The 24,300-nt window shown below is 35.8% G+C and overlaps 1 protein-coding gene across 1 annotated transcript in view; it reads right to left on the bottom strand.

Annotated features, from left to right (window-relative positions):
* Positions 1 to 17,460: 17,460 nt before the first annotated feature.
* The window catches only part of ENPP3 (ectonucleotide pyrophosphatase/phosphodiesterase 3), a 66,507-nt gene continuing 59,667 nt past the window's right edge, over positions 17,461 to 24,300 (bottom strand). The window contains exons 24-25 of the mRNA XM_081139996.1: positions 22,526 to 22,682; positions 17,461 to 17,836 (exon numbers count right to left, since the gene is read on the bottom strand). Coding sequence (XP_080996122.1) covers positions 17,666 to 17,836; positions 22,526 to 22,682 — 328 coding nt within the window. The 3' untranslated portion in view covers positions 17,461 to 17,665. The remainder of the gene's footprint in view (positions 17,837 to 22,525; positions 22,683 to 24,300) is intronic.

Genomic DNA, 24,300 nt, shown 5'->3' with positions numbered 1-24,300 from the left:
GACCAGCTGCATTGACTAATAACCTCTTGCCCTGGCGCTGACCAATTGGTAAAGACCACGACCCTGAAAGGACACAACTGGAAAGCTGATGAAAATTCTACTGGATTCTCCCCTGAAACCTACAGATAAATACACTCAAGATGGAGAACCCAGTGTGGCTCTCTGTGGAGCACACCCTTGCCTTTCTGCACCTCCTGCGCCCAGGCACATTTTCCTTGCCTCTCTTTCTCCTAAGCTCCAGGGGCCCTTATTTTGCCTCTGTAACTTGTTTCCTGAGCCCATTTCTATGGCTCTTCTACCTCTGTGACTTTCTAAATAAACTTTTTCTTGTAGTTTGAGTCTTGCCTCTGCATTCTTTCTTATCCAAAATTCAAGCACTGAAGTTGCTGAACCAAGGTCAGGTTTGACTCCACCAGTATAGCACCTGGTGCCATTTTACTGCCATCAATACAGGTAGTCATAACTGTACCTGCATTTGGTAGTATGTCATTGTATGTACATACTGCAACTTATTTATACAGTTGCCTTTTTATGTAGGTTCTTTCTATTTTTTTTTTTTTTAATTACAAGATCTCATCTCCTGCTCCTTCAAAAAAACTAAGCTCCTCACCCCACAATGGTAAACTCCCCGGGCATGAACAGCACAAGCTCACACACTCACCACTCAGGTGCTGAGTTCTCTCTTTGTGTGTAGACCATAGAATGTCTCTCACTTTTTGCAAATTTAGCTACACATTTAAAACATGTTTATCATCTTTTATCCAATATATCTAGGTGTTACTTAGCAAGAATGTTTGCAGGTTAGCTGGCCCTTGTTACCTGAAATGGGAAGTCTCTACTTTCTCAACTTCCCTTTCCTTTGGGGTGATCACACTCTGTTGCTTCCCTTCCCCTTCGCTCCCCTTCCATTCCTTGCCCTTTAAACATCAGCGTTTTCATGAGGTGTCCTGGCCCCCTTGTCACCCTAATGTGCACTTCCTGTGTGATCATTATCAGACAACAACCTGCCGATGATTCGCAAATCAGCAACTCAGAATTCTCTACCAAGAACTTTATTGACTTCCAAATCTGTAATTCCAATGACCTGCTGTATATTTTCATCTGAATGAGCGAGCCACTGACATTTTCAATTCAGCATTTCCAAAACCTAATTCCTTCCTTTCCCCAAATCTTCTCTTTCTTTTGTGCCTCTAAGAGACAGGCAATGTATCCACTCAATTCAGAAACTTAAAGTCACTCTTGACTTCTGCCTTTTCATCAACCTCCACGTCCTGTTATCCATCCAGAGTAGTCAACTACTACATTGCTTCCCTTCTACTCATTCCTCCACTTTCCTGTCTTTTCAGGCCTTTGTCATCTCTCTTTAAGCAATTGCACAGAGAGAGAGAGATGACCGCCTGAAAAGGTAGTTCCCCTAAATGGGTGAAAATACCAAGGATATGTATTCAGGTGAGAAACACTGATATGTAAAATAAGACACATTCTATTCTTTAATTCTTGCTCTTGCTCTTGATTTCTCTTCTTTGCCACCCACCTTCCAGGACATCTGCTTAAACATCCTGGAAGAGTGAATCACCATGTGTAAGGAAACCCAGGCATATTGATTTCTTGGAAGTCTGGAGGGTGACTCATATTTCATGTATTTTGTCTTTAACAATTTCATTTGGAACAACGTTTTCATTTTCCCCAAATACACAGTGTGTCTGTTAAGAAATTTGAACATGATAAACTAGCACATAGCTTGTTAAAGCTGGAAAGTGTTATATACTTTTTTGTAGCATAAGATGCTTTCACGTCAGCATATTGTCATCTACATTCATTTTTGAAACCATAATTATTATCAATAATTGTATTAACTAGGGTAATGCTAAGTGTTTTAACAAATATACCAAAAATACATAATGTTCAAACACAACAATTTTATTTTGGATGGCTCAGCTTTTTTCCCGGATATCCTCATACTTTCATATTTGAAAATGGCCAAGTATGAGGATGTGTGTGTTATACTATATATTTTTGTACATTAGATATTCCTGATTTCTTTCCTCAGTAGACTAAGAGGTTTGGCTTTGGTCTGGATTTCTTTATATTTCTGAAATATCCTTGTGAAATTCTTCAACTTAGGCCAGTATCTGGACAGCTAGAGTTATGGTGAGTGCTGTAACATAAGCGACAATGGAGCTTACCTATGTAATTTGTCTTTGGCCATGGATAAATAAGAGGTCTGCTCTTTGAAGAACTCCCAAAGGCAATATAGTCAAATATTTCCACATGTGTAAAATAGCATTTACCTCATAGTGTAAAAGAGGTTTAATAAAATACTGAGTGTAGAGTACTTAGCAAGTACTTGGATACAGGAGACAAATAAATCAATACACAGAATATAACCTTATACAGACAGCATTAGAAGGATATATATCTAGATATTAGCAGTGATTTTCTCTCTTGGTAGTATTTTGAGTGTTATTTCTTTTGCCTATCTGTATTCTCTGTTTATAGTAAACATTTATAGCTTTGTAACAAGAAAAATTAAGAAGTGGTTTATAGTTTTAAAGATAATATTTTAAATTCAGTGCAAGTGTGTATTAACTCATCTCTCTTTACACCCAAAATTTCCCTGTTTACTGAGTAGTTCAAAGTACCCACTTGAAAAATGGGTCTTGTTTTTCCATTAGGAGTCTAACGTGTTTAATATTTGTTAGTGACATACAGATATAATCATAAAGCATATATGAAAGAAAATACTTTCTCATCTAAGAAAGTAGTCATCTTTTTGCTTCAACATTGTAATTTGGAGGGAAAGTACTAATAGCAGATAACCTGATAATGATAAGGGCATTTTCATTAAGAGTTGGATCTCTACATGAAAGTCTAGGTAACCAGATGTGCCTGAAATTCCATGGTAGCTTCTCTGCTCACCTTATGCCTACTCTGAAGCCAAACCCAGCTTTGCCACAACCCTAAACAAAATCCAATACTACAATGTATTCCTGAGTAATACCATTTTTACTAAAGATTTCTAGGGAAAATGAGGAAAAGAATTATATCACATGTCACCTAGAAAAACTTAATAAAAGCTAATCTTCCCTGTTTGCCTCACAGTCCCTTTTCTTGCCTGTCAATTGAACATTTTCCTAATAAAATTACCAAAAACATACCCAGGTAGCTCTCTAGCAATACCCTTCACAAACAACAGCCATCACCACAGCAATAAGAAACAGATCAATAACTAGTGTTAGTTAAGTCTGGCCTGTGGGTGTTTTATGCTTCATCTCAAGCAATTTAGCAAAATATTCACCCAACCAAACAGGTGTATGACTGGTGGTGGCAGCAGTGATAGTTGTGAAATTCGGCAGCTAAGAGAATATTATTTTCACCAGATGGATAAATATACAGTATAGTCATATATCCTTAAACACATATGGATAAATATAAAATATTGTGACACGGCCTCTTTCAATTCTGCTTTCAACCTGCCTTTGCCCCGAGCTTTACCTTCTGACAAAAATGAGCTGGCCAGCTCTGGACCCCCTGGTGACAGGACTAGGGCTCTTTGACTTAAGCTCCCTCTGCGCAGGAGTCCTCTTTTGTCTGCTTTCTCATAAAGCACATTGCAGTGGCTTCTGAGAACATGTGGAGTCAAATATTTTATTAAGGAAACTTTTTTTTAAATCTAAAGAAAAAATTTCTATACTTTGGTATAACACATTTGACCAATCAAGATGAATTTTCATTGGAAATGCACAGTAAACTTTTACTTTCCTTTAATAGTCACGTGTCCTATTAGTATAGAAAACTGTCTTTAACATGAGAGTAAGAAGACTTACCTTGATGGATGTCATAAACCCAAATTCAAGCGTTTTTCCAACTATTTACCCCATCACTCAGCAACCATTTAGTAATTGGCCAGTTACTCTTTCCAAGTATGTGGGCTCTGGCTTGTTAAGTCAGAGTGGGAAAAGAGGAAAAGCCAGCCTACAAAGTTTCCATCAAATAAGTCTAAAATCCAGACATGTCTTGAGTCACTCTGACTCTACTTGGTTATTAAAATTATATGGAAACTTTTCCTACTCCCTGGCACTGCTAAAACCTCCACACAGCTGGTTTCCAGTCTAATGGTGTCGCGAACTGTTTTTCTCTTACTGCTTTTTGCAACATAAGAGAGTTCAGTTCTTTCAGGTTCATCCTTGCTGTTTCGGGATTTCAAAATATATGCTTGTATATTATCTCAGCCCCTTCTCCATCAGACACATTGATAGTTACTGGCACAAAGGTGAACAAGCTGTGGAAAACTCTGCTTCATGTAGTTCAAGGTTATTCTCATTTTAAAGTAAAGACAATTACAATTTTAGGTTTTTAACATCTGAGGTCTTCATTTGCCATCTCTTCTCAAAACCTAAGCCACCCACCCTTTCTGAGGTGGCCACACTCCACAGTGGCCCTACACGTACCTAAAGAAATCCTGTTTCCCAGTAGATCTGCGAAGGAGGAGCGTTGGCCCTGGATCCCCCCCAGGTTCTCCTTCTCCAGATCCTTCCTCCATTATCAGCATCTTATCCTCAAAGCTTTACCAACAGGTCTCAGGCAACTAGCATAACTTGAGATCACAGAAGAAGAATTGAATGAGTTAGAAGAAAGGTTAAAATTTAGCCGAATTTGTTCTCACTCCAGTTTAAATATGTGGCAGGGATAAATCACGTTACTGCATCCTTACATCTGAAGTCTCACTAAGCATAGTTCAGCAGAGCCGAAACTCAGTGTTTTTCTAACAAAAGCATAAATAGGAGCAGATAAGTTTACTTAGCATTTACTAAGGCCCTTCTCACCAACAATGTAACTGAATGTATTAACCTGCCTTATAACAGTACATCCACAGTGGTTCAAAGAATTATATTTTTAAAATTTTGGATTGTTTTATATTTTCAATAAAATGCATTCTTTTCTGTAATCTAATTTTAAGACTAGTCTAAATTCTTTTCACATTGAGATATATCAGCTTGTGGTAATTTTCAGAGAAAGGAACATTATAAAAGCAGCACTTCTCACTTTTCTAAGCATGTTTTGTGTGTTGTGTCACACTTAATCCTCACAAAATCTATTAAACGATCTCATTTTACCCATGAAAATGAACCACACAGAGTTTCTGCAAGATGATACAGAGCCGTCTGTAACTACGTGCTGCACTTCCCCTTCCTTGTGCAGGTCCTTCAGGGAAGTGTTAGTTTATACAAATTGGCTCCATTCCTCCACGTTTACAAAAGTGTATTCTTTAGAACACTAGAACTATACCCACAGATTGCTGGTACCTTTTCTTTTTAATAAAATTCAGTTCTTTTTTTTTCCAAAAAAATTCTTGGAGACTTTTCAAAGAACAAATAATGCTTAAAACTTTTTAAACATATAAACCTTTTTGTGATGGAACATCCCAGGTCTATTAGTCAAGGTTCTCCAGGGAAACAAAATAAATATCTTATTGTATGTGTATATATTATATATACTCATTATATATGTATATACACACATATATATACACACATATATACAAATGGATCCTTCCAGGGAGGAGTCAATATGTAGTTCAAGTTCAAAGAGCTGAAGTGACAGATGAAGTATGAAGGCAGTCTGCTGGAAAATTCCCTCTTGTTTGGGGAGGTCAACCTTTTGTTCTATTTAGGTCTTCAACTGGCTGGATGAGGCCCACCTGAATTATAGAGGGCAATCTGCCTTTCTCAAAGCCCACCAATTTAAATGTAAACCTTATTCAAAACACCTTCACAGAAACATCCAGAATAGGTGCAGCCAAGTTAACACATAAAATTAATGATCACATCTGGAGAGTAGGATTCCACAGAGCTCGCTTTAGGAAACACCGCTTTAGCTGGATTATAGGCAGCTGAAATTCTTGTCTCCCTACATATCTTGATTAGTTGATAGTAATGGACTATAATTGTGGGAAGATGGAATGAGCACTGGCCTTGGGGTCAATGAAAATGTATACTATCCTGGCTCAGCACACTAGTAACTTTGTGGTCTCATAAATAATTCCAACTCCATTCTTGTCAGGTTTGTTATATGTGAACTGAGAAAAATCAAACGTGGATCAAAAGATTATGGAGTTAAATAAGGAGATATGTCAAAGTGCCTGATACATAGTATAAATTGAAAAAATTTTTACAAAGCAATCCTAACTCCATAATATGACAATGTCAAAGTGTGTCTCTGGAAATCAGCACACTTTGTGTTAATGTTACCAAAATGGGGTATAGGTTAAACCATATAAAACAGACAATGTTTAACAGTTCTTGAATTATAAGAATGGGAATTTCATACGGCTTATCCTAATGTTATAATTTGACTAGAGGGTAAAATGCAGAGTTGTATTTGGGGTTATTGCTAACCAACTTGTTATTGCCAGCTAGAACTTGATATGCCCCATTTATCATTTGTCTCTGCCTACAAAGAGATTTTTTTTTGGTACAGGGTGACTCAGAGTACCTATGCAACACAACAGTGGAAAAATATTGATCACTATTTTAGTTGGTTGCAGCTTTAAAAAAAATCTCCTTTAATTAGTTTTTATTCTTAAGGTGGATCGCAGGAAATGGTTATGCGAGGTATGAGAAGAAAATAATTTTTTTCTAACACCTATGCTGGTTTTCTACTGCTTTTGGGACACAAAAGCCTGTGCCCTTATAGCTTCCATATATCCGCCTGGTTAACATCTCATGTCCTCCAAGGCTTTGCTCAGATCTCACCTTCTCAAGGAGGCCTAACGACCACCTGTTTTATATTTTTTGCAGTGTGCCCCTCACCTCTACAAACCATTCTCCTCATCCTTTATATCCCACTTCATTTTTTTCTTTTTTTCATAGCACTTACTGCTTTTTAACACATATAATTTATTTGTTGCATCTGTTATTTATTGTGTCTTTCTAGAATAAATGTACATTTTTAAATGGCAGGGACTTTTGTTGAGTTTGTTCATGATTCTCCAAAACCCCTAGAACAATACCTGGAAGATAGTAAGTAGGAGCTCAATAAGCATAAGTTGGATAAATAGATTTAATGAGAAGATCTTGAATAGTCAAGACGTGTTGCTGATTGACTAGGAAAAGGTAGTTGGTTTCAGACTCAAAGGGACAGCAAGAAAGAAAGACATTTAGTATCAAAGTAATGAATTAAAGATTTCATTTTAAATTTCTATTCTTAATTTATGAAAAACTCTGCTTAAATGCTATAAGATGCTGAACTCAGAATCTAAGGTTATAGTTGATGAAATCTTTGCAGAATAAAGCCATTTTCTGAAATGAGGTCCCAAGAGATGTGGAGGACATGAATCTATGGCAAAGGCCAGTTGATCTGAGCCACTGTGGCCAATCTATTTCCGTTTTGTGTGTTTTTTCCCCCAATATCCCAGAATAACAGGATTAACCATGCCATAGTTTCTTTTTTCCCCTTAAATTGCTAATGTGGTCATAACTTTTAAAAATATTCTTGGGCCTAACCAATGAATAGAGATTGTAATAGAAGGCCAGATTTAAAGATCGGGGCAACCACTAACCATGATGGAGGATGCTATTAATGTGACTAACTCATCCTGGCAGGAAATATAGGAGTCAAACCTCTCTAAATCACAGGGCAAAGATCAACCTGACACAATTCAGAAATTTGAGTCACTGAGACTGTGCCTAAGTCAAACTGAAGCCAAAACAATTGCCTGGTTAGTTCAAAAAGAATGCTTTCCATATGATTGAGAGAGGGCAATGCTACCATGTTACAGCCTGTATGGTACATATTCTGTATCTGACAACTTAATGAATCTCCACAACTCTATGAGGTAGGTACTAAATGATCCCCCTTTTACAGATGAGAAAACTGAGCTGTAGAGCTAAGAAAGTTGCTCCAGTTTTCATAGTTAACAAACTAGGATTTAAACCCTGGTGTCTATAACTGAGGAACTCAAGTTCTTATCAAGTTACTATCACCTCATAACACTGAAATGAGAAAAGATGATCCCTCAGGATACTATTGTACACAAACTTTACAGATATCATATTAAATAGACATGAGACTGCTAATTATTAGACAAAATTTCTGAATCTCAAGAAATAATGAAAAAATGTTTAAGGTCTTTGTTCATCTCTTAGAGATACAGAGCATTATTCCTTAATGGAGTGAAACTTAAGTGATGGATTAGCTGGCCTCTCCAGATTTCCTCTAGACCTATGAACCTTTAATTTACACATTTAGAAACATAACGTCTTAGGATAACTGAACCAGCGCAGCTCTAGCTCCAGTGTCGTACTTTATTAGTTGTCACCCAGCTACGTTTACACTGTAGGTCCGGGATAAGTCAGACCGGCACGGATTCTCTGTCACTGGAAGGCTGAGGTTTCTTCCTGTCTGGAAGCCTGTCCAAGCGTGAATCCACTGATTGAGGGAGTGATTGTGGTCTGCCAAGGGTGCTGTGTATAGAGGAAGTTGTGTCTTCCAACAGCCTTGTTTGTGTTTTTGAAAACTGTTTCAGTTTATGTCCTGTTTCCATTCCCATGCCCAGCCCTCCCAAAGTAAACAGATGACAAGTAGCAGCGGTGGGGTAGCGGTGATGCAGGGGCGGGATGGGGGCGGAGAAAGGAAGAGATTTCCCCAGGGCAAGAGGATTTTCAAAGAACTCAAATGCAATTTGGAAATAAACTCTAGTGCCAAAACCAGATGAGATTCATAGCATCAAGATCAGCCCAATCTATATGGAAAAATACAGAAGTTTCATTTACTTATCCCCAAATGATCAAACACTGATGGACATTCTTATACTAAATTCCAGCTACATTAGTGGCTAAGGAGGAACCACTGGCACATCAGTAGGTATACCTCTCTATCCCACTCACCCCCATCCCTCTATTTCTACTTGCTCAGAAAACTCATTTGTTTCTGATATTTACTAAAACAGACACTGAGATGCCTTAATTCCAACTATGGTGCTAAAAACCCTGAAAGTTTTGTGGTGGTTTGTTGTTTTTTTAAAGAAACAAATGGATTTAGAAAATAAATTTTCAAAATTTTAACTAAGCCAACTTTTAGATTTCCCTTCTTCCTAAGTCTGCTCCCAAGACCTTAGCTGACCTCACTTTGATTGGAAAATTCTCTTTCTGCAAACAAGAATTAATTGTAATTCTTGATTCAGCAACACTGGAACTCACAAAAATGTCCCTCTGATATGCCTGTCTACCAAAATACATATAACTAAAAATAACAATAATATGTGGTCTCTCTATTTAAAAGCAAGCAACGCTGTTGTATTAAATTATCATGTATATAAAAACACACTTGTCAAAATTTTAATTGATTAGGTATTCCAATGTCAGCAGAATAAAAAGTAAAGATATTACATCACCTGAGATGATATAGTACTATTGTCCCAAAGTAAAAAAATAACTCAGGAAGACTGAGGTGATGATTGCTCACCACCCACAAGAGTCTCCATTAATTCTCAGCTACATATGTCTTGGGCACAAATTTGTTAAAAAATCAGGTATTTATTGAAATGTCAAGCAGTAATTTTCTTACTTGCTCCAAAAGTTATACTTTCTGATAGAAACAGTTTTCTAAATCTCCCAAAATGCAAGTACTTTCCTGAATAACTTGAAGTTCCCCTGAGGCAAAAAACAAAACAAAACAAACACATTTGAATCTGAACCAAAGTAACATGGATTAACATTTCCCCAGACCTCATGTTCAGATATTACTTTTAAAGGAGAGCTATGCCCAGGGGCCATGCGTTAATTGGGTTTAATAGTTACAATCATTGGTTGATGGAATGACTTCATACAATCCATCACACCAATAGGCTAAAAAAGAAAAATCACACAATTATATCAATAGATGCAGAAAAAGCATTTAACAAAGTTAAATACTCAGTCATAATTTAAAAAATAAAAATATAAATAAATAAATAAATAAATAAATAAATAAATAAATAACAACTCAGTTAACTAGAAATAGAGGGAAACTTCCTCAGCTTAATAAAGAATATCTACAAAAAAGCTATGGCTAACATCATACTTAATGGTGAGAAATGAAAACGTTCTCACTAAAATCAAATGCAAAGCAAAGATGTTCCCTTCTACCCCTTTTTCAACATCATATTAGAAATTCTAGCTAATGTAATGAAAAGAAAAAAGAAAAGAAAAAAGAAAAGAAAAGAGAAAAGAAAAGAAAAGAAAAGAAAAGAAAAGAAAAGAAAAGAAAAGAAAAAGAAAAGAAAAGAAAAGAAAAGAAAAGAAAAGAAAAGAAAAGAAAAGAAAAGAAAAGAAAAGAAAAGAAAAGGCATATAGATCGGGAAGGGAGAAATAAAAATGCCCTTGTTTGCAGATGAAATGATTGTCTGTCCAGTAGAAAAATCTGAAAGAATCAACAAAAAAAACCCTCCTGGAACTATTGAGTGACTCCAGCAAAGTTTCAAGACACAAGATCAATTTACAAAAGTCACACACTTTCCTTTATACCTGTAATGAACAAGTGGAATTGAAATAAGAAACAATACCACTAACAGTAACACCTCCCAAAGCGAAATGTTTAGGTATAAATCTAACAAGATCTGTACAAGATATAAATGAGGAAAACTACAAAACTGATGAACAAAATAAAATAAGAATTAAATAAATGGAGAGATATTCTATGTTTATGGATAGAAAGACAATATCGTCAGGATAGTAGTACTTCCCAATTTGATTTATAGATTAGATGCAATCTAGATCAGAATCTCAGCAAATTATTTTATGAATATCAACAAACTGATTTTAAGTTTGTATAGGAAGGCAAAAGATCCAGAATAGCCAACATGATATTGAAAGAGAAGACCAGATTTGGAGAACTAATGCTACCTGACTTCAACACTTACAATAAAGGTATGGTAATCAAGACAGAGTGGCACTGATGAAAAAAATAAACAAATAGATCAATGGAACAGAATAGATAATCCATAAATAAGCCCATCTAAATATAGCCAACTGATCTTGGACAAAGGGAAAAAGGAAATACAATGAAGCAAAGGTAGTCTTTTCAACAAATGATGCTAGGAGAACTGGACAGCTACATGCAAAATAATGAATCTAAATACAGAACGTTCACCCTTAATAAAAATTAACTCTAAATGGATCATAGACCTAAATGTAAAATTCAAAACTTTAAAACTCCTAGAAGATAACGGGAGAAAATCTTGATGATATTGGATTTAGGGATGAGTTTTTGATACAATACCAAAGGCACAATTTGTAAAAGAAAAAATTGTTAAGCTGGACTTCATTCAAATTAAAAACTTCTCTCTGCAAAAAAAAAACATTATCAAGAGAATTGGAAGACAAGCCACAGATTGGGAGAAAATATTTGCAAAAGAAACCTTACAAAGGATTGTTATCCAAAATATACAGAGAGGCTAGCATGAGATGGATGGTAAGAACACCGAAATCCAAAGCCTTAGCACAGGCCTGGTACTCAGTGCTTGCCAGTTCTTAAAGTTTAACATACTAAACAACTAAAACCGAACAAGAGAATTAGTTCTCCGTTAGGAACCATTCTGCTCTTGTTTGTAAAGGGCTACAGGAAGGGCAGTTTACTGAATGAAAATCCAGATGTGATCAGAAATTTTTTTAAAAATACAAAGAATTCTTAAAACCCAACACAAAGAGAACAAACAATCTGATTGAAAAGTGGAGCAAACAACTTAACAGACATCTCACCAAAGAAGATATACAGATGGCAAATAAGGATACAAAAAGGTTCTTCCCACCATAGGACATCAGGAAAGTGCAAATTAAAACAACGACGAGATGCCACTACAGAACTGTTGGGATGGACGAAATCCAGAACACTGCTAACACCAACTGCCCGTGAGAATGCGGAGCACCAGGAACCCTCACTCATGGCTGGTGGGAATGCAAAATGGTACAGCTGCTTCGGAAGACAGTGTGACAGCTTCTTACAAAACGAAAAATACTCTTACCACATAATCCAGCACCCATGCTCTTTGGTATTTTCCTAAAGGAGCTGAAAACTTACGCCCACATAAAAATCTGTACATGGATATTTTTAGTAACTTTATTCATAATTAATAAAACCTGGAAGCAACCAAGATGTCCTTCAGTAGGTGAAAGACAGTGGACTCTCATTTAGCACTCGAAAAGTAAAAGGTATCACGCCACAAAAAACATGGAGGAGCTTATATTACTAAGTGGAAGAAGCCAATATGAGAAGGCCACATATTCTATGATTCTAACTCTATGACTTTCTGGAAATGGTAAGGAAACAATGAAACGGTGATTGCCAGTGGGGGAGGAAATGGGAGAGAGATGAACAGGCAGAGTACAGAGGATTTTCAGAAAATGTTTCACATGATACTACAGCGATTGATAACCAAAATCATTGGATGTACAACACTGAGAATAAACCCTTAGGCCAACTGTGGACTTTTTCGATGATATGTGTGTCCATGTAGATTCATTCTTGGAAAAAAATGACCATTCTGATGTTAATAATTGGGGGGCTTGCATGTGTAGGGGTAAAGGGTATATAGAAAATCTCTGGGTTTTTCTTCTCAATTTTATTGTAAACTTAAAATTGCTCTTAAAAAAAAAAAGAGTCTTTTAAAAAATGATGGTACATCCATATGGAGTACTATGCAGCAATAAACAAGATGAAGAAGATCTATAAAAACTTACATGGAGTGATTTCCAGGACATAGTGTCAAGTTGTAGGGAAAAAGTATATTCTTTTGTGTAAAAAAAGAAAAACTTTTAAGTATCTATCTTTTTATATTTTGAAAATAAATGCAGGTATGATAAACCAGAAATTAATGATATGAGTTGCAACACAGGGTAAACGGAAAAACACTGGATGGAGAAAAGGAAGACACTTCTTCTGAGTGTCTTTTTTCATCTGATTTTAACTTTTGGAACCATATTAATATTTTACATACTCAAAAATCGACTCAACAAGGATAGAAAAACCTCTAAATGGAATAATGTAACTATATGGAAGGATAGAAAAATTAATCCAAGTATTTTTTAAATGTTTTTTTAATTTTCAATTGCAGTTGGCGTACTATATTAGTTTCAGATGTACAACACAGTGATTGGGCATTTATAAAACTTGTGGAGTGTTCGCCCTGATAAATCAAACACCTAGCTGACACCATACATAATTATTACAGTATTATTGACTATATTCCCTATGCTATACTTTACAATCCCATTACTATTTTGCTTCTACCAATTTGCACTTCTTAATCTATTTCCCCTTTTCATCCATCTCCCCAAACCCCCTCCCATCTGGCAACCATCAAAATGTTCTCTGTATCTATGAGTTTGTTCCTGTTTTGTTTGCTTACTTGTTTTTTAGATTCCACATGTAAGTGAAATCATATTGTATTTGTCATTCTCTGCCTTACTTACTTCCCTTAGCATAATAGCCTCTAGGTCCTTTAATTTTGGAACACAAACTTCTCATTATAAATTCTTAATCTAGCCTGGCCGGTGTGGCTCAGAGGTTGAGCATCGACCTAGGATCCAGGAGATCGAGGTTCGATTCCCAGTCAAGGCACATGCCAAGGTTGTAGGCTCAATCCCCAGTCGGAGGCGTGCAGGAGGCAGCCAATCAATGACTCTCATCATTGATGTTTCTAACCCTCTCTCCCTTTCCCTTCCTCTCTCTGAAATCAATATAGACATTAAAAAAAAAAAAAATCTTAGAGACACAAAGAATGGGATGTATTTCTTGAATTCCACTTAGTAGATTTGTTTTTTTCTCCGTGGTATTGGTTGGCAATTTGTACATTCCTATATTGTAGGATTGAGCCAATGAGTACATATGTTGATGATGTTGGGAACCAAATTTCTCACTATTGGAGAATGAAGTTAGAATCATGAAACAGGAAAAGGTTAGCAAGAACTATGTAGTACGGGGTAGTAACTGAACTCATTGCTTTTTATACATGTAGTTATAGATAGAGAGACAGAGATATAGATACAGATGTATTTTTGTTGACTAAGGAAGCCTGGATGCAATGATAACCCCAGAAGTGATTAGGGCACCAGCGTCCACTAACTGGAACTAGGATTCCTTGGAGTAATGGTTGATCCAGAGTTAGCAGAGGAAAGCGCAAGATGAGCTTAAAACACTTTTTTTGTGTACCAAAAAGTAAGGAAGTGCACAAAAAATAATGAATGTATATCAAAACAGCACAAGAGCCCACTTAAAGGTGCTCCCACAGGCCAAATCTGGGGCAATTTAAGTACCAAAAGAAAAAATTATTATAGTGTTTGATCCATTGGTATCCATACATATAACTAACAATAAACAAACAAAAAATGAGAAGGGAATGCTTTTCCTTACAATAGAAAGCTAATAAATGTAGAAGGAATAATGGTAGCTTTAAAAATCACCCCTTTGTAACTGTCATAGTAAAATTTAAATCAGAGGAGAATTATTAATGGATATTAAAGCAAGTGGGTAAAAATGTAACAAGAGCAGGATTCTTACAGGGTATTTGTCTCACGTACCTCCCACAAATAACATAAATTACAAAGGGAAAATACTACCTTTACAGAAGAGAAGCCCGGTGAACACCCATCTCCTCAAACCCCTTCCCATATCAAATTTGGCAAGTGATCAATAATAATGGCACAAATGAACATCTAGTGCTTCCAGGTACGAAGCACTGAGGACACTTTATCACTGATGTAGTGCTCCTGTCAAAAACCTAATCATGAGGAAATGTCAAACAGACCCAGACTGAGGGACAGTCCACAAAATAAATCACCTGCACTCCTCAAAAATGTCCTTATTTGGTAAAAGCTGAGGAATTGTTGTACATTATAAAAGATCAAAGAGAAAAGAAAACTTAATGCAATGAATGATTTTGTTTTGGATCCCAGAATGAAAATTATAAATGACATTAATGAAAATATGAAAAAAATTTTAATTAGATCTATATATTAATAGTACTGTATCGACATTGAAATTCCCGACTGTGGTTGTGTGTTAATGTCCTTGATCTTAGGAAATATACACTGAAGTATTGGGGAGTAAATAGGCATGGTGACTACAATGTATTCTAAGAAAGCTTGGGGGGGGGTGATAAAGATATATAAAATACATAGAGAAAATGTTAACACTTGGTGAAGCTGGGTGAGTGTTATACAAGAGTTCTTTATACTATTCTTGCAACCTTCTTGTATCTTTGAAATTTTTTCTCAATAAATATTTTTAAGTACAACTAACTTTATTGTTAACACTTCCAAATTTTAAAAATAAAACAAAGTCATTATAAAAATAGGCTACATTACCCAGTTGGCGTGGCTCAGCAGTTGAGCTTCCATCTGTGATCCAGGCGATCGTGGCTGGATTCCCAGTCGGGGCACATGCCTCGGTTTCGGGCTCCATCCCCAGTAGGGGCCGTGCAGGAGGCAGCCGATCAATGACTCTCTCATCACTGATGCTTCTATCTCTCTTCCTCTCCCTTCCTCTCTCTGAAATCAATAAAGACATATTTAATAATAATAGACTACATATTAAAAGTTAAAAAGTAGCAATTACAAATCCTGTGTAATTCCACAACCAGTTAAATCATTGGTGTCCCTCCTTCAGAATAACTTTACATACATATTTCTTTTTAGTGGGTCAATGAGTATACAAAAGGAAAATAGAATATCACATAATATCTATGCCAAAAATAATTTTTTATTGCCAATTTTTTTTTAATACTCACCTGAGGATATTTTCTCCATCGCTTTTCAGAGAGAGGAAGGGAGAAAGAGAGAGAGAGAGATCGTTGTGAGAGGGACACATGGACTGGTTGCCTCCTGCACTCGCCCCTGGGGGATCGAGCCTGCAACCGAGGTATATGTGCCCCTGGCCAGAATCGAACCCGGGACCCTTTAGTCTTCCGGCTGACACTTTAACCACTGAACCATACCGGCTAGGGCTATGCAAAAAAAAAATTAACTTGAATTTTCCTCTAACTGAAATTTTTATTTCTATGTTGACAAATCATTTGAAAATAATTTTGAAAATGATTTAGTCACTTTCAGAGAAACTCAGAAGCAATGAGAGCATCAGAGTTAAACTCAGTTCAAGGTTGTAACCATCCTCCATTTGTCTCCCCATAGTGGGGTCTAAATTCCAGGTGATTTTATCTAGTTCCCAGGCCTTGGTGGGGCAGGGGAACATTGTTTAGAGGGATTTTATCTGTATACAGGATATTAACATTTTACCATATAGCTGGAAATTGTTTCCAATTTGTGTCTTGTCTTTTAGCCTCTGTGTATTGTATATTTTTCACTGCATAAATTTTAGAACTAAATCCTACAAGTGGAAAAAATATTTTTTAAAAATTCAATGGCATTAAGCTAACATTTCAATTAGTTGTAATTAATGACCATAATTCAATTGAAATTCTAATAGAAATAGCTGTGTTATTTTGAAGCTCGTGCCACAAGATTTTTCAACACCAGCAAAGCTTGTGTCCCCTGGAAGAACTGAACTGTGTTTGTTTTTTAGAACTGGTCTTTATAATAGAAGAATCTGGAACGTTGCCGACCTGGTACTCCAAAAAGCTGACCAACGATATTGTCCTTCAGATAAGTACTGGGATCTCTGATTATAACCACATCTTGAAAACTTAAAGTGATACATAGGCAGAGGGTATTTTTTATTTTAAGCAGTCCAAAAAGGGCACAAAATAAAAATTTTATCTCCCACTCTCTTCTTACTATTGATTTCTGCCTCTCCACCCAGCTTTATTATAGAAATCATGGGTTGACAAACCACAGAGTGTGGGCCAAATCTAGCCCTTGATCTGTTTTTGTAACTAAAGTCTTACTGAAACACAGCCACTCTAAGTCCTTTTACATTATCTCTGACTACTGCACTGATGCAATACCAGAGCTGAGTAGTTGCAACAGAGACTGTGTGACCTAAAACATTTAACTGTCCCTTTATAGAAAAAGTTTGCTGACCCCTAAAAAATGATAGCATCCTATACATATATTTTACCACTTGCTCTTCATTTAATAATAGCCATATACGTAATATATAGATCAACCTATTTCTTTATAGTAGTGGGAGAGTATTTCATTGTTTGTTTAAACAAATTCCATCACTTGCTCAACCAGTCTTTTAGGTTGTTTTCTGGTCTTTGCTAGTGTAAAAGATGGCGTTTTCATGCATTTGTATAAAGTATATCTCTTGGCACAGTTTTTACAAGTGAAATTACTGAATGAACATAATGTGCATTTTTTATTTTAATAAATGTTGCCTAATTGCCAAATGCAGGAAGTTTTGTGACAAATCCGATCGTCGGATGGATTCGGTTCCAACGTGACACCTACTTTTGCTGTCCTCCCTTGTGTTTAGATAATGCTGGGCAGAAAAACATGGTCAAAGATGATAAACGAGGCAACAGATATAATAAAGAAGGTATAATGTAGCTCAGTCTCTGCAAAAGAAATGTAACTTTAAAATAATACATTTTTCGAAAGAAGTAAAAGAGAGAGTGGAACAATGAAAATAAAACACGGCATTCCGAGGAATTAGGGAAAAATAGAAAACTTTATGATTCTTCAACAGAAAACATCATTTACATATTCTCAAAATTGTTTTATATGTTTAGCTAAACAGTGGTTTCAAATGTGGGTAAAAATGTCTTTAGTCGCAAAATTTCAGAGACAGGCTGTGCTTTTTCCTGATAAAAGTCAAGCCCAGTAAGAAGTTCCACATCGCGGACCCGGGCAACATGCGCTTTCAACCTTTCTTCAACCCAAGCCGGTGTTGCTTTATGCTCCTAAAAGGGAGAAACAAAAGACCGTTTTTCCATGGGGCATAATTTTTCATTAATAGAAAGATCTTTCATTACTTAGAAGTTGTTCTTTTTCCTGTGATTTTTGTTTGCTTTTTAAAAATTTTGGTATAATTGACATACAATATTCTATTAGTTTCGGGTGTACAATGTAATAATCTGATATTTGTTTCTGTGGTATTTGCTACCTGAAATCTTAATTTGACACAGCTAAATTTTGTTGTTTATTAAAATAAAAACAGTACAAAGAATATTATAACAAATACAGATAACCAAAAAGTCATCAAGTTTAGCCATTTTTATATCCACTTCAGATGTAACTTTTTTTTAAAAAATGAAGCGTTACAGATGAAGTTAAGTCCCCAATGTTCCTCTACTCAGAGCTCATTATTTTATGAGTCAATATGAATTGAGTCTGTGCATATCCATATACAATGTATACTATTGATTTATGAGTTTTCAAATTTACGTAAGTGATAAAAGTGGTATTCAAAAATTACTTTTTCATTCAACATTGTGTTTGTAACCTATTTATAGTGATATATCTAGATCTAGTTAAATCCTCTGCTTGTAGCTATATTTTGTGGTAGCACAGTTTATTTTTTTTATTGCCATATTGATAGTATTTGGGGCATTATAAATAATACTGTAATGAATGACTTGGCACATGCCTCTTGTGTTCAAGAACATGAGATTTCTCGGTCAGAGTCCACGAAACCTTAACTTTACCATATATAAGCCTAACACTCCTCAAAGTGTTTATTCCAATTTGTGTTTCCATTGGCAGTGGGGGATAACTTCTATCTTCCCTCACCCTTCCTAAACCATGGTGTGAAGTAGTGTTTTATCCCTGCGTTATTGCAGGTAGGTATCGTTTCAGATATTTCTTGGCCATTTGACTTCTAATAGGTTTTTTACTATGTAAAAGTAAGTTCAGTAATTTAGAGCCATGGATTTCTATGAAATTCCATATTCTTTATTTATTAATTTTCTAATATTCATATAATTTTGATAATTTTCAGTTAAATTTTTAAAAGTAAGAAAGCTTAAAAGTTTGTTTACTTAGATGAGCGTGTTTTAATAAGTCTCATTTGACTTCAGCACAGTGGTGTCCTTGTTTTTTAAATATGCATGCTCAAAACAGGCAGCTACTCTTTGAGCCCAGGGAAGTGTGAGAGGAAATTACTTTTGTTCCTAACCACTAAAGCATTTCGCTGTGTGAGATTCATAATGTAAGATATTTTTTTAAAATAAATATGCAGTGTACCAATTAAAGCTCATATTTCCAATAGGATTCTAATTCATTTTTTCCCCTGCCTTTACTATTTCCCATTTCGGTAGCATTTAATATTTTTCATTACTTTTTTCATCAAGTTTTCTCCCGCTGAGTTTATATTACTCTTCTCTCTCCTGGATTATTTGGTATCCATCCAACTAAATGTTTATGGAACACCTGACAGTCTTCCCTCCTTTAAAACTGCAATTAAATGAACTTAAAGTAAAACACAAAACTGCTCCTAGGCAGGGATAGTATTCAAGCTCTTTGATATCAGAGAGCTCACCAGCACCAACCAATCTGAAGAGGCCCAGCTACAGACACTCCTCTAGTTGCACCAGTGCATCCAGACAGGATAGCAGTCTTGCATATACACAGATTTATGAGCTATATTTAAATACATGCTTTTGACTATATTTGATTATATATGTTAGAACTATTACTTAAATAGAAGTGTTTAATATCCCCCAAATACAACTCACTTATTAGTTTTTTGAGACCATCTCAGTTTCAGTACTTTTCTCCCAACCACCTTCTTACTCTCTCTCCTTAACCATTTACAGTCTGGTTATTGTTGCCACCACACTAACAAAATTGCTTTGTGAAGGAAGACCTAATTGAGTGTTTTTGTTTTCTTTTCCAATCTCTCAATTAGTTGATTACCCCAAGCTTCTGAAAGTTCCTCCTTTTATTTCCATAGTTCTCACTACGTACTTGTTTGATGATACCTTCTAATTCCTCAACTGAGTCTAGTTTTTTCTATTCTGGAAGTATAGATACTTCCCTCAATTTGATCTTATTTAACTTCCAGGGTTTAATACCAAATCTATCTCTAATTTCTACTTTACCTTGAATAAAGGTATAACTAGAATTTTTAGCAGATGGGAAATAAAAGGGCATTCTAGGAGAGAAGAGCATGAGCAATACGTTGAGGTAGGGGAAACTCAAGATGTGTCCAAGTAATTTCATGGACTTCAATTGGCCCAGAATTTGGATCAGCAAGGTACAGGCTGGGAGATTTGTGTTCATTTGTTTTTTTGTTTTTTATTTGAGGTAAAGAAATAAAGTTGGCCCGGCCAGGCATGGTTCAGGGGTTGAGCATCACCCTAGGATCCAGAAGGCCAAGGTTCAATTCCCGGTCAGGGCACATGCCTGGGTTTGGGGCTCATTCCCCAGCAGGGGGCGAGTGAGAGGCAGCTAATCAATGACTCCCATCATTGATGTTTCTATCTCTCTCCCTCTCCCTTTCTCTCTCTAAAATCAATATATATATATATATTTATATTTTAAAAGAAAAAGAAAGTTTGGGGATAAGAAAGTATGTGATAATAAAAAACTAAATTTTAAGTAAGTTTGTAGTGGTGTACAGAGGTGAAAGGGAAGAGGGAAGACAGAAGATAATGAAGCTACTTAAAATTCATTTTCAAAAGTCCTGATAGAAGGCTATAAGGGCCTAGACCAAGGATAGCAAATAGTTTCTTCCTTGCACACCCATTCTCATCAATCCATAATGGCTACCTAGAACCCCTCTGATAAACAACTATCTACTCCTGATTCAGGGGTAAAGAGCACCACCCTCTCTCTTTCTTTCAGTCACCAATGTCTGTCACTGGAAGTGAAGAGTAATGGCTTACCCCTGTCTCAACTAAATAAAATTCTGACAAGAGAAATAGAAAGTGACTCAACTAGACAACACCTGAGAGCATCTTGTTTGGAAACTCTTTCTCACTCTAGAACTATGAGTGACCCAGTGTGTAGTTTCTAACCTTTGCCCTTCATCTTTAATCACTAAAAAACTATTCAAACACTCAAGTTCAAATCCTACCTTCAAACCCTGTTAAAATGTCACCTGCCCCACCAGGAACTATGTCCTTTGAAATCCTACAACAATCTGGTCTCTCCCACTTTGTGCCACTTATCACTTCTTCTGTTTCACTAGGCTTCTAAGTGCTAGATGATGAGCCCCTTTTCATAGAATTCATGTCTGATGTATCTCTGTACCTCCCATAGTACATAGGATAGAGAAGGCAGTTATGAGGTGAACACCTGAACGAACAGAGGTGAATCCCAATCTGGCCTAGAACCTAAGCTTTAATTTCCAGTCTAATAACCTGAGATTTTCCATGTGAATGCCTGTTTCTGCAAACTGGACATGCCTGAACTTAATTATCCTATCTACCTGCCCAAATAGTTCTCATTCCTAATTTCCTCTTTCATTTTCCTAATTATCTGCATTTAAAACCTCTGATTCATCTTTAAGTCTCTCTCTATTTTCCTTTGGCTCTTGCATCCAATAAATTACCAAATCCTCTCTATGCTCCACTCCCTTCTTGTAAAATTCTTCCTAATCCTCTCAATCTGCTCACGCTCCGCCCATCCTTCAGGGCCCAGCCCTACTCCCACCACATTTTATATAACCCCTATTGATTACTTCAGCCAAATGTGTTCTGAGTTTGAAACACTAAGTCCTTAATTGACAAATAATCCTAACTTTGTAACATCTCTTCATTTTCAATTTGAAAAATAATTCTTCTGTTATCTACTGACCCATTTACATGTCTCTATTTCATTTATATTTATGTTTCATTTATGTATCTCATTTGTATATCAAAGTTATATACAAACTTCTTAAGAGCAAGGACAATGTAGTCCTCCTTAAAGCATTCTAAAAAGTTTCTATTACAATACTGTGCATTTAGTAGGTGCTCTGTATATTTGTTGAACAACTTCAGTAAAACACAATGATCAGGATACATATGTTTTTTTCTATAGAGAACATATATGCAAGTTGAAGTAACTATTTACCTATAATTTGCCTTGATCCAGAAAGATTTTGAGGTGGACTAATGCATGATGTTAGAAAAGGAATGTTAATTGAACTAACTTATTTTGTATGTGGATAGATAGATATAAATACAGATATAGAGATACAGATAGGTAGATATAGATACAGATAGATATAGATAGATATGTATATTTAATTTCAGACTTCATGTTTCAAGTTGATGAAGTTTTTATACTTATACATTTATTCAAGAAACATTAATCTAGTGTCAACTTTGGGATAAAACCTTAAAGTTTGTGCTCAGAATCAAAATATTAATTAGATACCACCCTTTCCCTTGTTAGTGAGTGTGAATAAAATGTATAGATAAAATACATAAGATATGCATATATAAACACATGTTCATGCAGGCACATACATGTTCTCATTGTTATTAATTACATAAAGATTAATAGTCTAGGGAAAATTTTTAAATGAGGTTATTTTCCATACAACTCTACCCATGAAACATTTAAAAGAATATATTGTAGTCAGAACCTCTTTTATGAGAGCCCAGATGAGCTCTGACTGATCATTTCCTTAGGTCCCAGGGACTCTCCGGGAGCATACTCACAGGGCAGCTCTCCACGTTGGTAGGTCGGTGAGGGATGATGAAGGACAGGACGTCCAGCCCCCCGGGGCAGGCGTTGGGGGTGTAGGTCTTATTTTTACAGCTAGTCAGCACCACGAAGTAGTGTGTTGGGATGGGAACACTGGTGTTGGCTACATATCTAAAAACATAATTGAAAAGATTTGACGTTATTATACATTTACTTCTAAAGATTATAAATGCCTTTATTTATTTTTAAAGAAATGCCAAGGTAAAAGTATAATAAAAGAAAGTAAATTAATAGAAAGTACAAAAACGTATCACATACTTTTAGACGTCAATGAGCCAGAACAAAGATTTATAGAAGTGAAAGCTTGGCTATTTTAACATGATGGGGAAACATTAGAATACAAAGAAAAGCAGAGCATGCTTTTATGCCTCCTGCATTTCCTAGTTTGGTTGACTCTATACTTCATAGTGACATTGTCTAAGAGCAGGGGCTGGGAGAGGAGCCCCGATTAGATTTCAATTCTAGCTATACACTCCCACTGGATATTTGGATGTGTTCTAATTCTCTGGCATTCTGTGATTTACTAAGTTTCCTCAACTTTAACATGGAAATGATCCTGTGTACCAGCTTCACAGTGTAGAAATGGGGATAAATCCATACCACTGATGTGATGGTCCTTTCATTTCAGATAACAAACATGAAAGTGCTTTTGGAAGTTTTAAGTGCAAAATAAATTTAAGCTATTAGTATGAGTCCTCTAAAAGGAATATGAGCTGGTATAATTAATAACGTATTACTGTGACTTAGAATTTCTGCATGGACTCAGCACTAGACTGTCTGGCTTTGTATTCTGGCCTTTCCACTTAGTTGTGGAACGCAGACAAGTTATTTAATCTCTCTGTGTTTCAGTTTCTTCATCTCTACATGGGGGCTAATGGAATCTAACACAGGATGTTATGTGGATTAAATGAAATAGATGTAATTGCTTAGAAAAGCAACTGGCATGTAATAAAGTGCTATCAAAGTGTGTGCATAATTATTAAATGGTGAAATATAGGATCAATACACACTAAAATAAGGCTAAGGCAAACAAAATAGAAAAGGGCCGCACACGTAGCAGTCATATACATTACTTTATCAGAAGTATAGGCAGAAATCATTGCTTACTTACATAATCTAGGCTTAGACAATTCAGTCATTTAGTTTGGCCCTTTATACATTTTGATAATAAAGAGAAATAATGGATGAAACTTCTAAATCTCTCTATTCCTCTAAGCTGCATTCAAAGGTAATTTTTAGCAACCTATTATGACCAGGTTTAGCACAAAAATGTAGTTAAGTAGGACTAGTTTTCAACATGAAGCCTACACCCTCTCCTGGGAGAAACTTTTATGAATCATCTACTATTGGACAATATTATGAATTGTTACTACTTGTTTCTTTTAATTTATTGCTAGACTGGTTCTATATTTATCAGTAATACAGTGTTTTCCCCATCTCCTTAATCTTTACAAAATCACAGATTTCCTTTGCCCATTAGTTTAGAAATTTTTCCAATATAAATTTTGCTAAACTTTCCCTAGACATCATTATTTCTTTGTCCATTAGTTTAAATTTTTGGCATATAAAATTTTTGCTAAATATTTAGATAGATGAGTTAAAAACATTCAACAATTACATCTTTATACAAATATACTATGTAATATTTAGAATACTGAGCTTTTGTTTAAAATATTGAGGCTTCCCCTCATGATGCCCAACTGCTAAATCAAAAAGTCCATTTGGTTTC

This window comes from Miniopterus schreibersii (genome assembly GCF_964146895.1).
Source record: "Miniopterus schreibersii genome assembly, chromosome: 6".
Lineage (NCBI taxonomy): Eukaryota > Metazoa > Chordata > Mammalia > Chiroptera > Miniopteridae > Miniopterus > Miniopterus schreibersii.
This window is presented reverse-complemented; position numbering and strand designations above follow the sequence as displayed.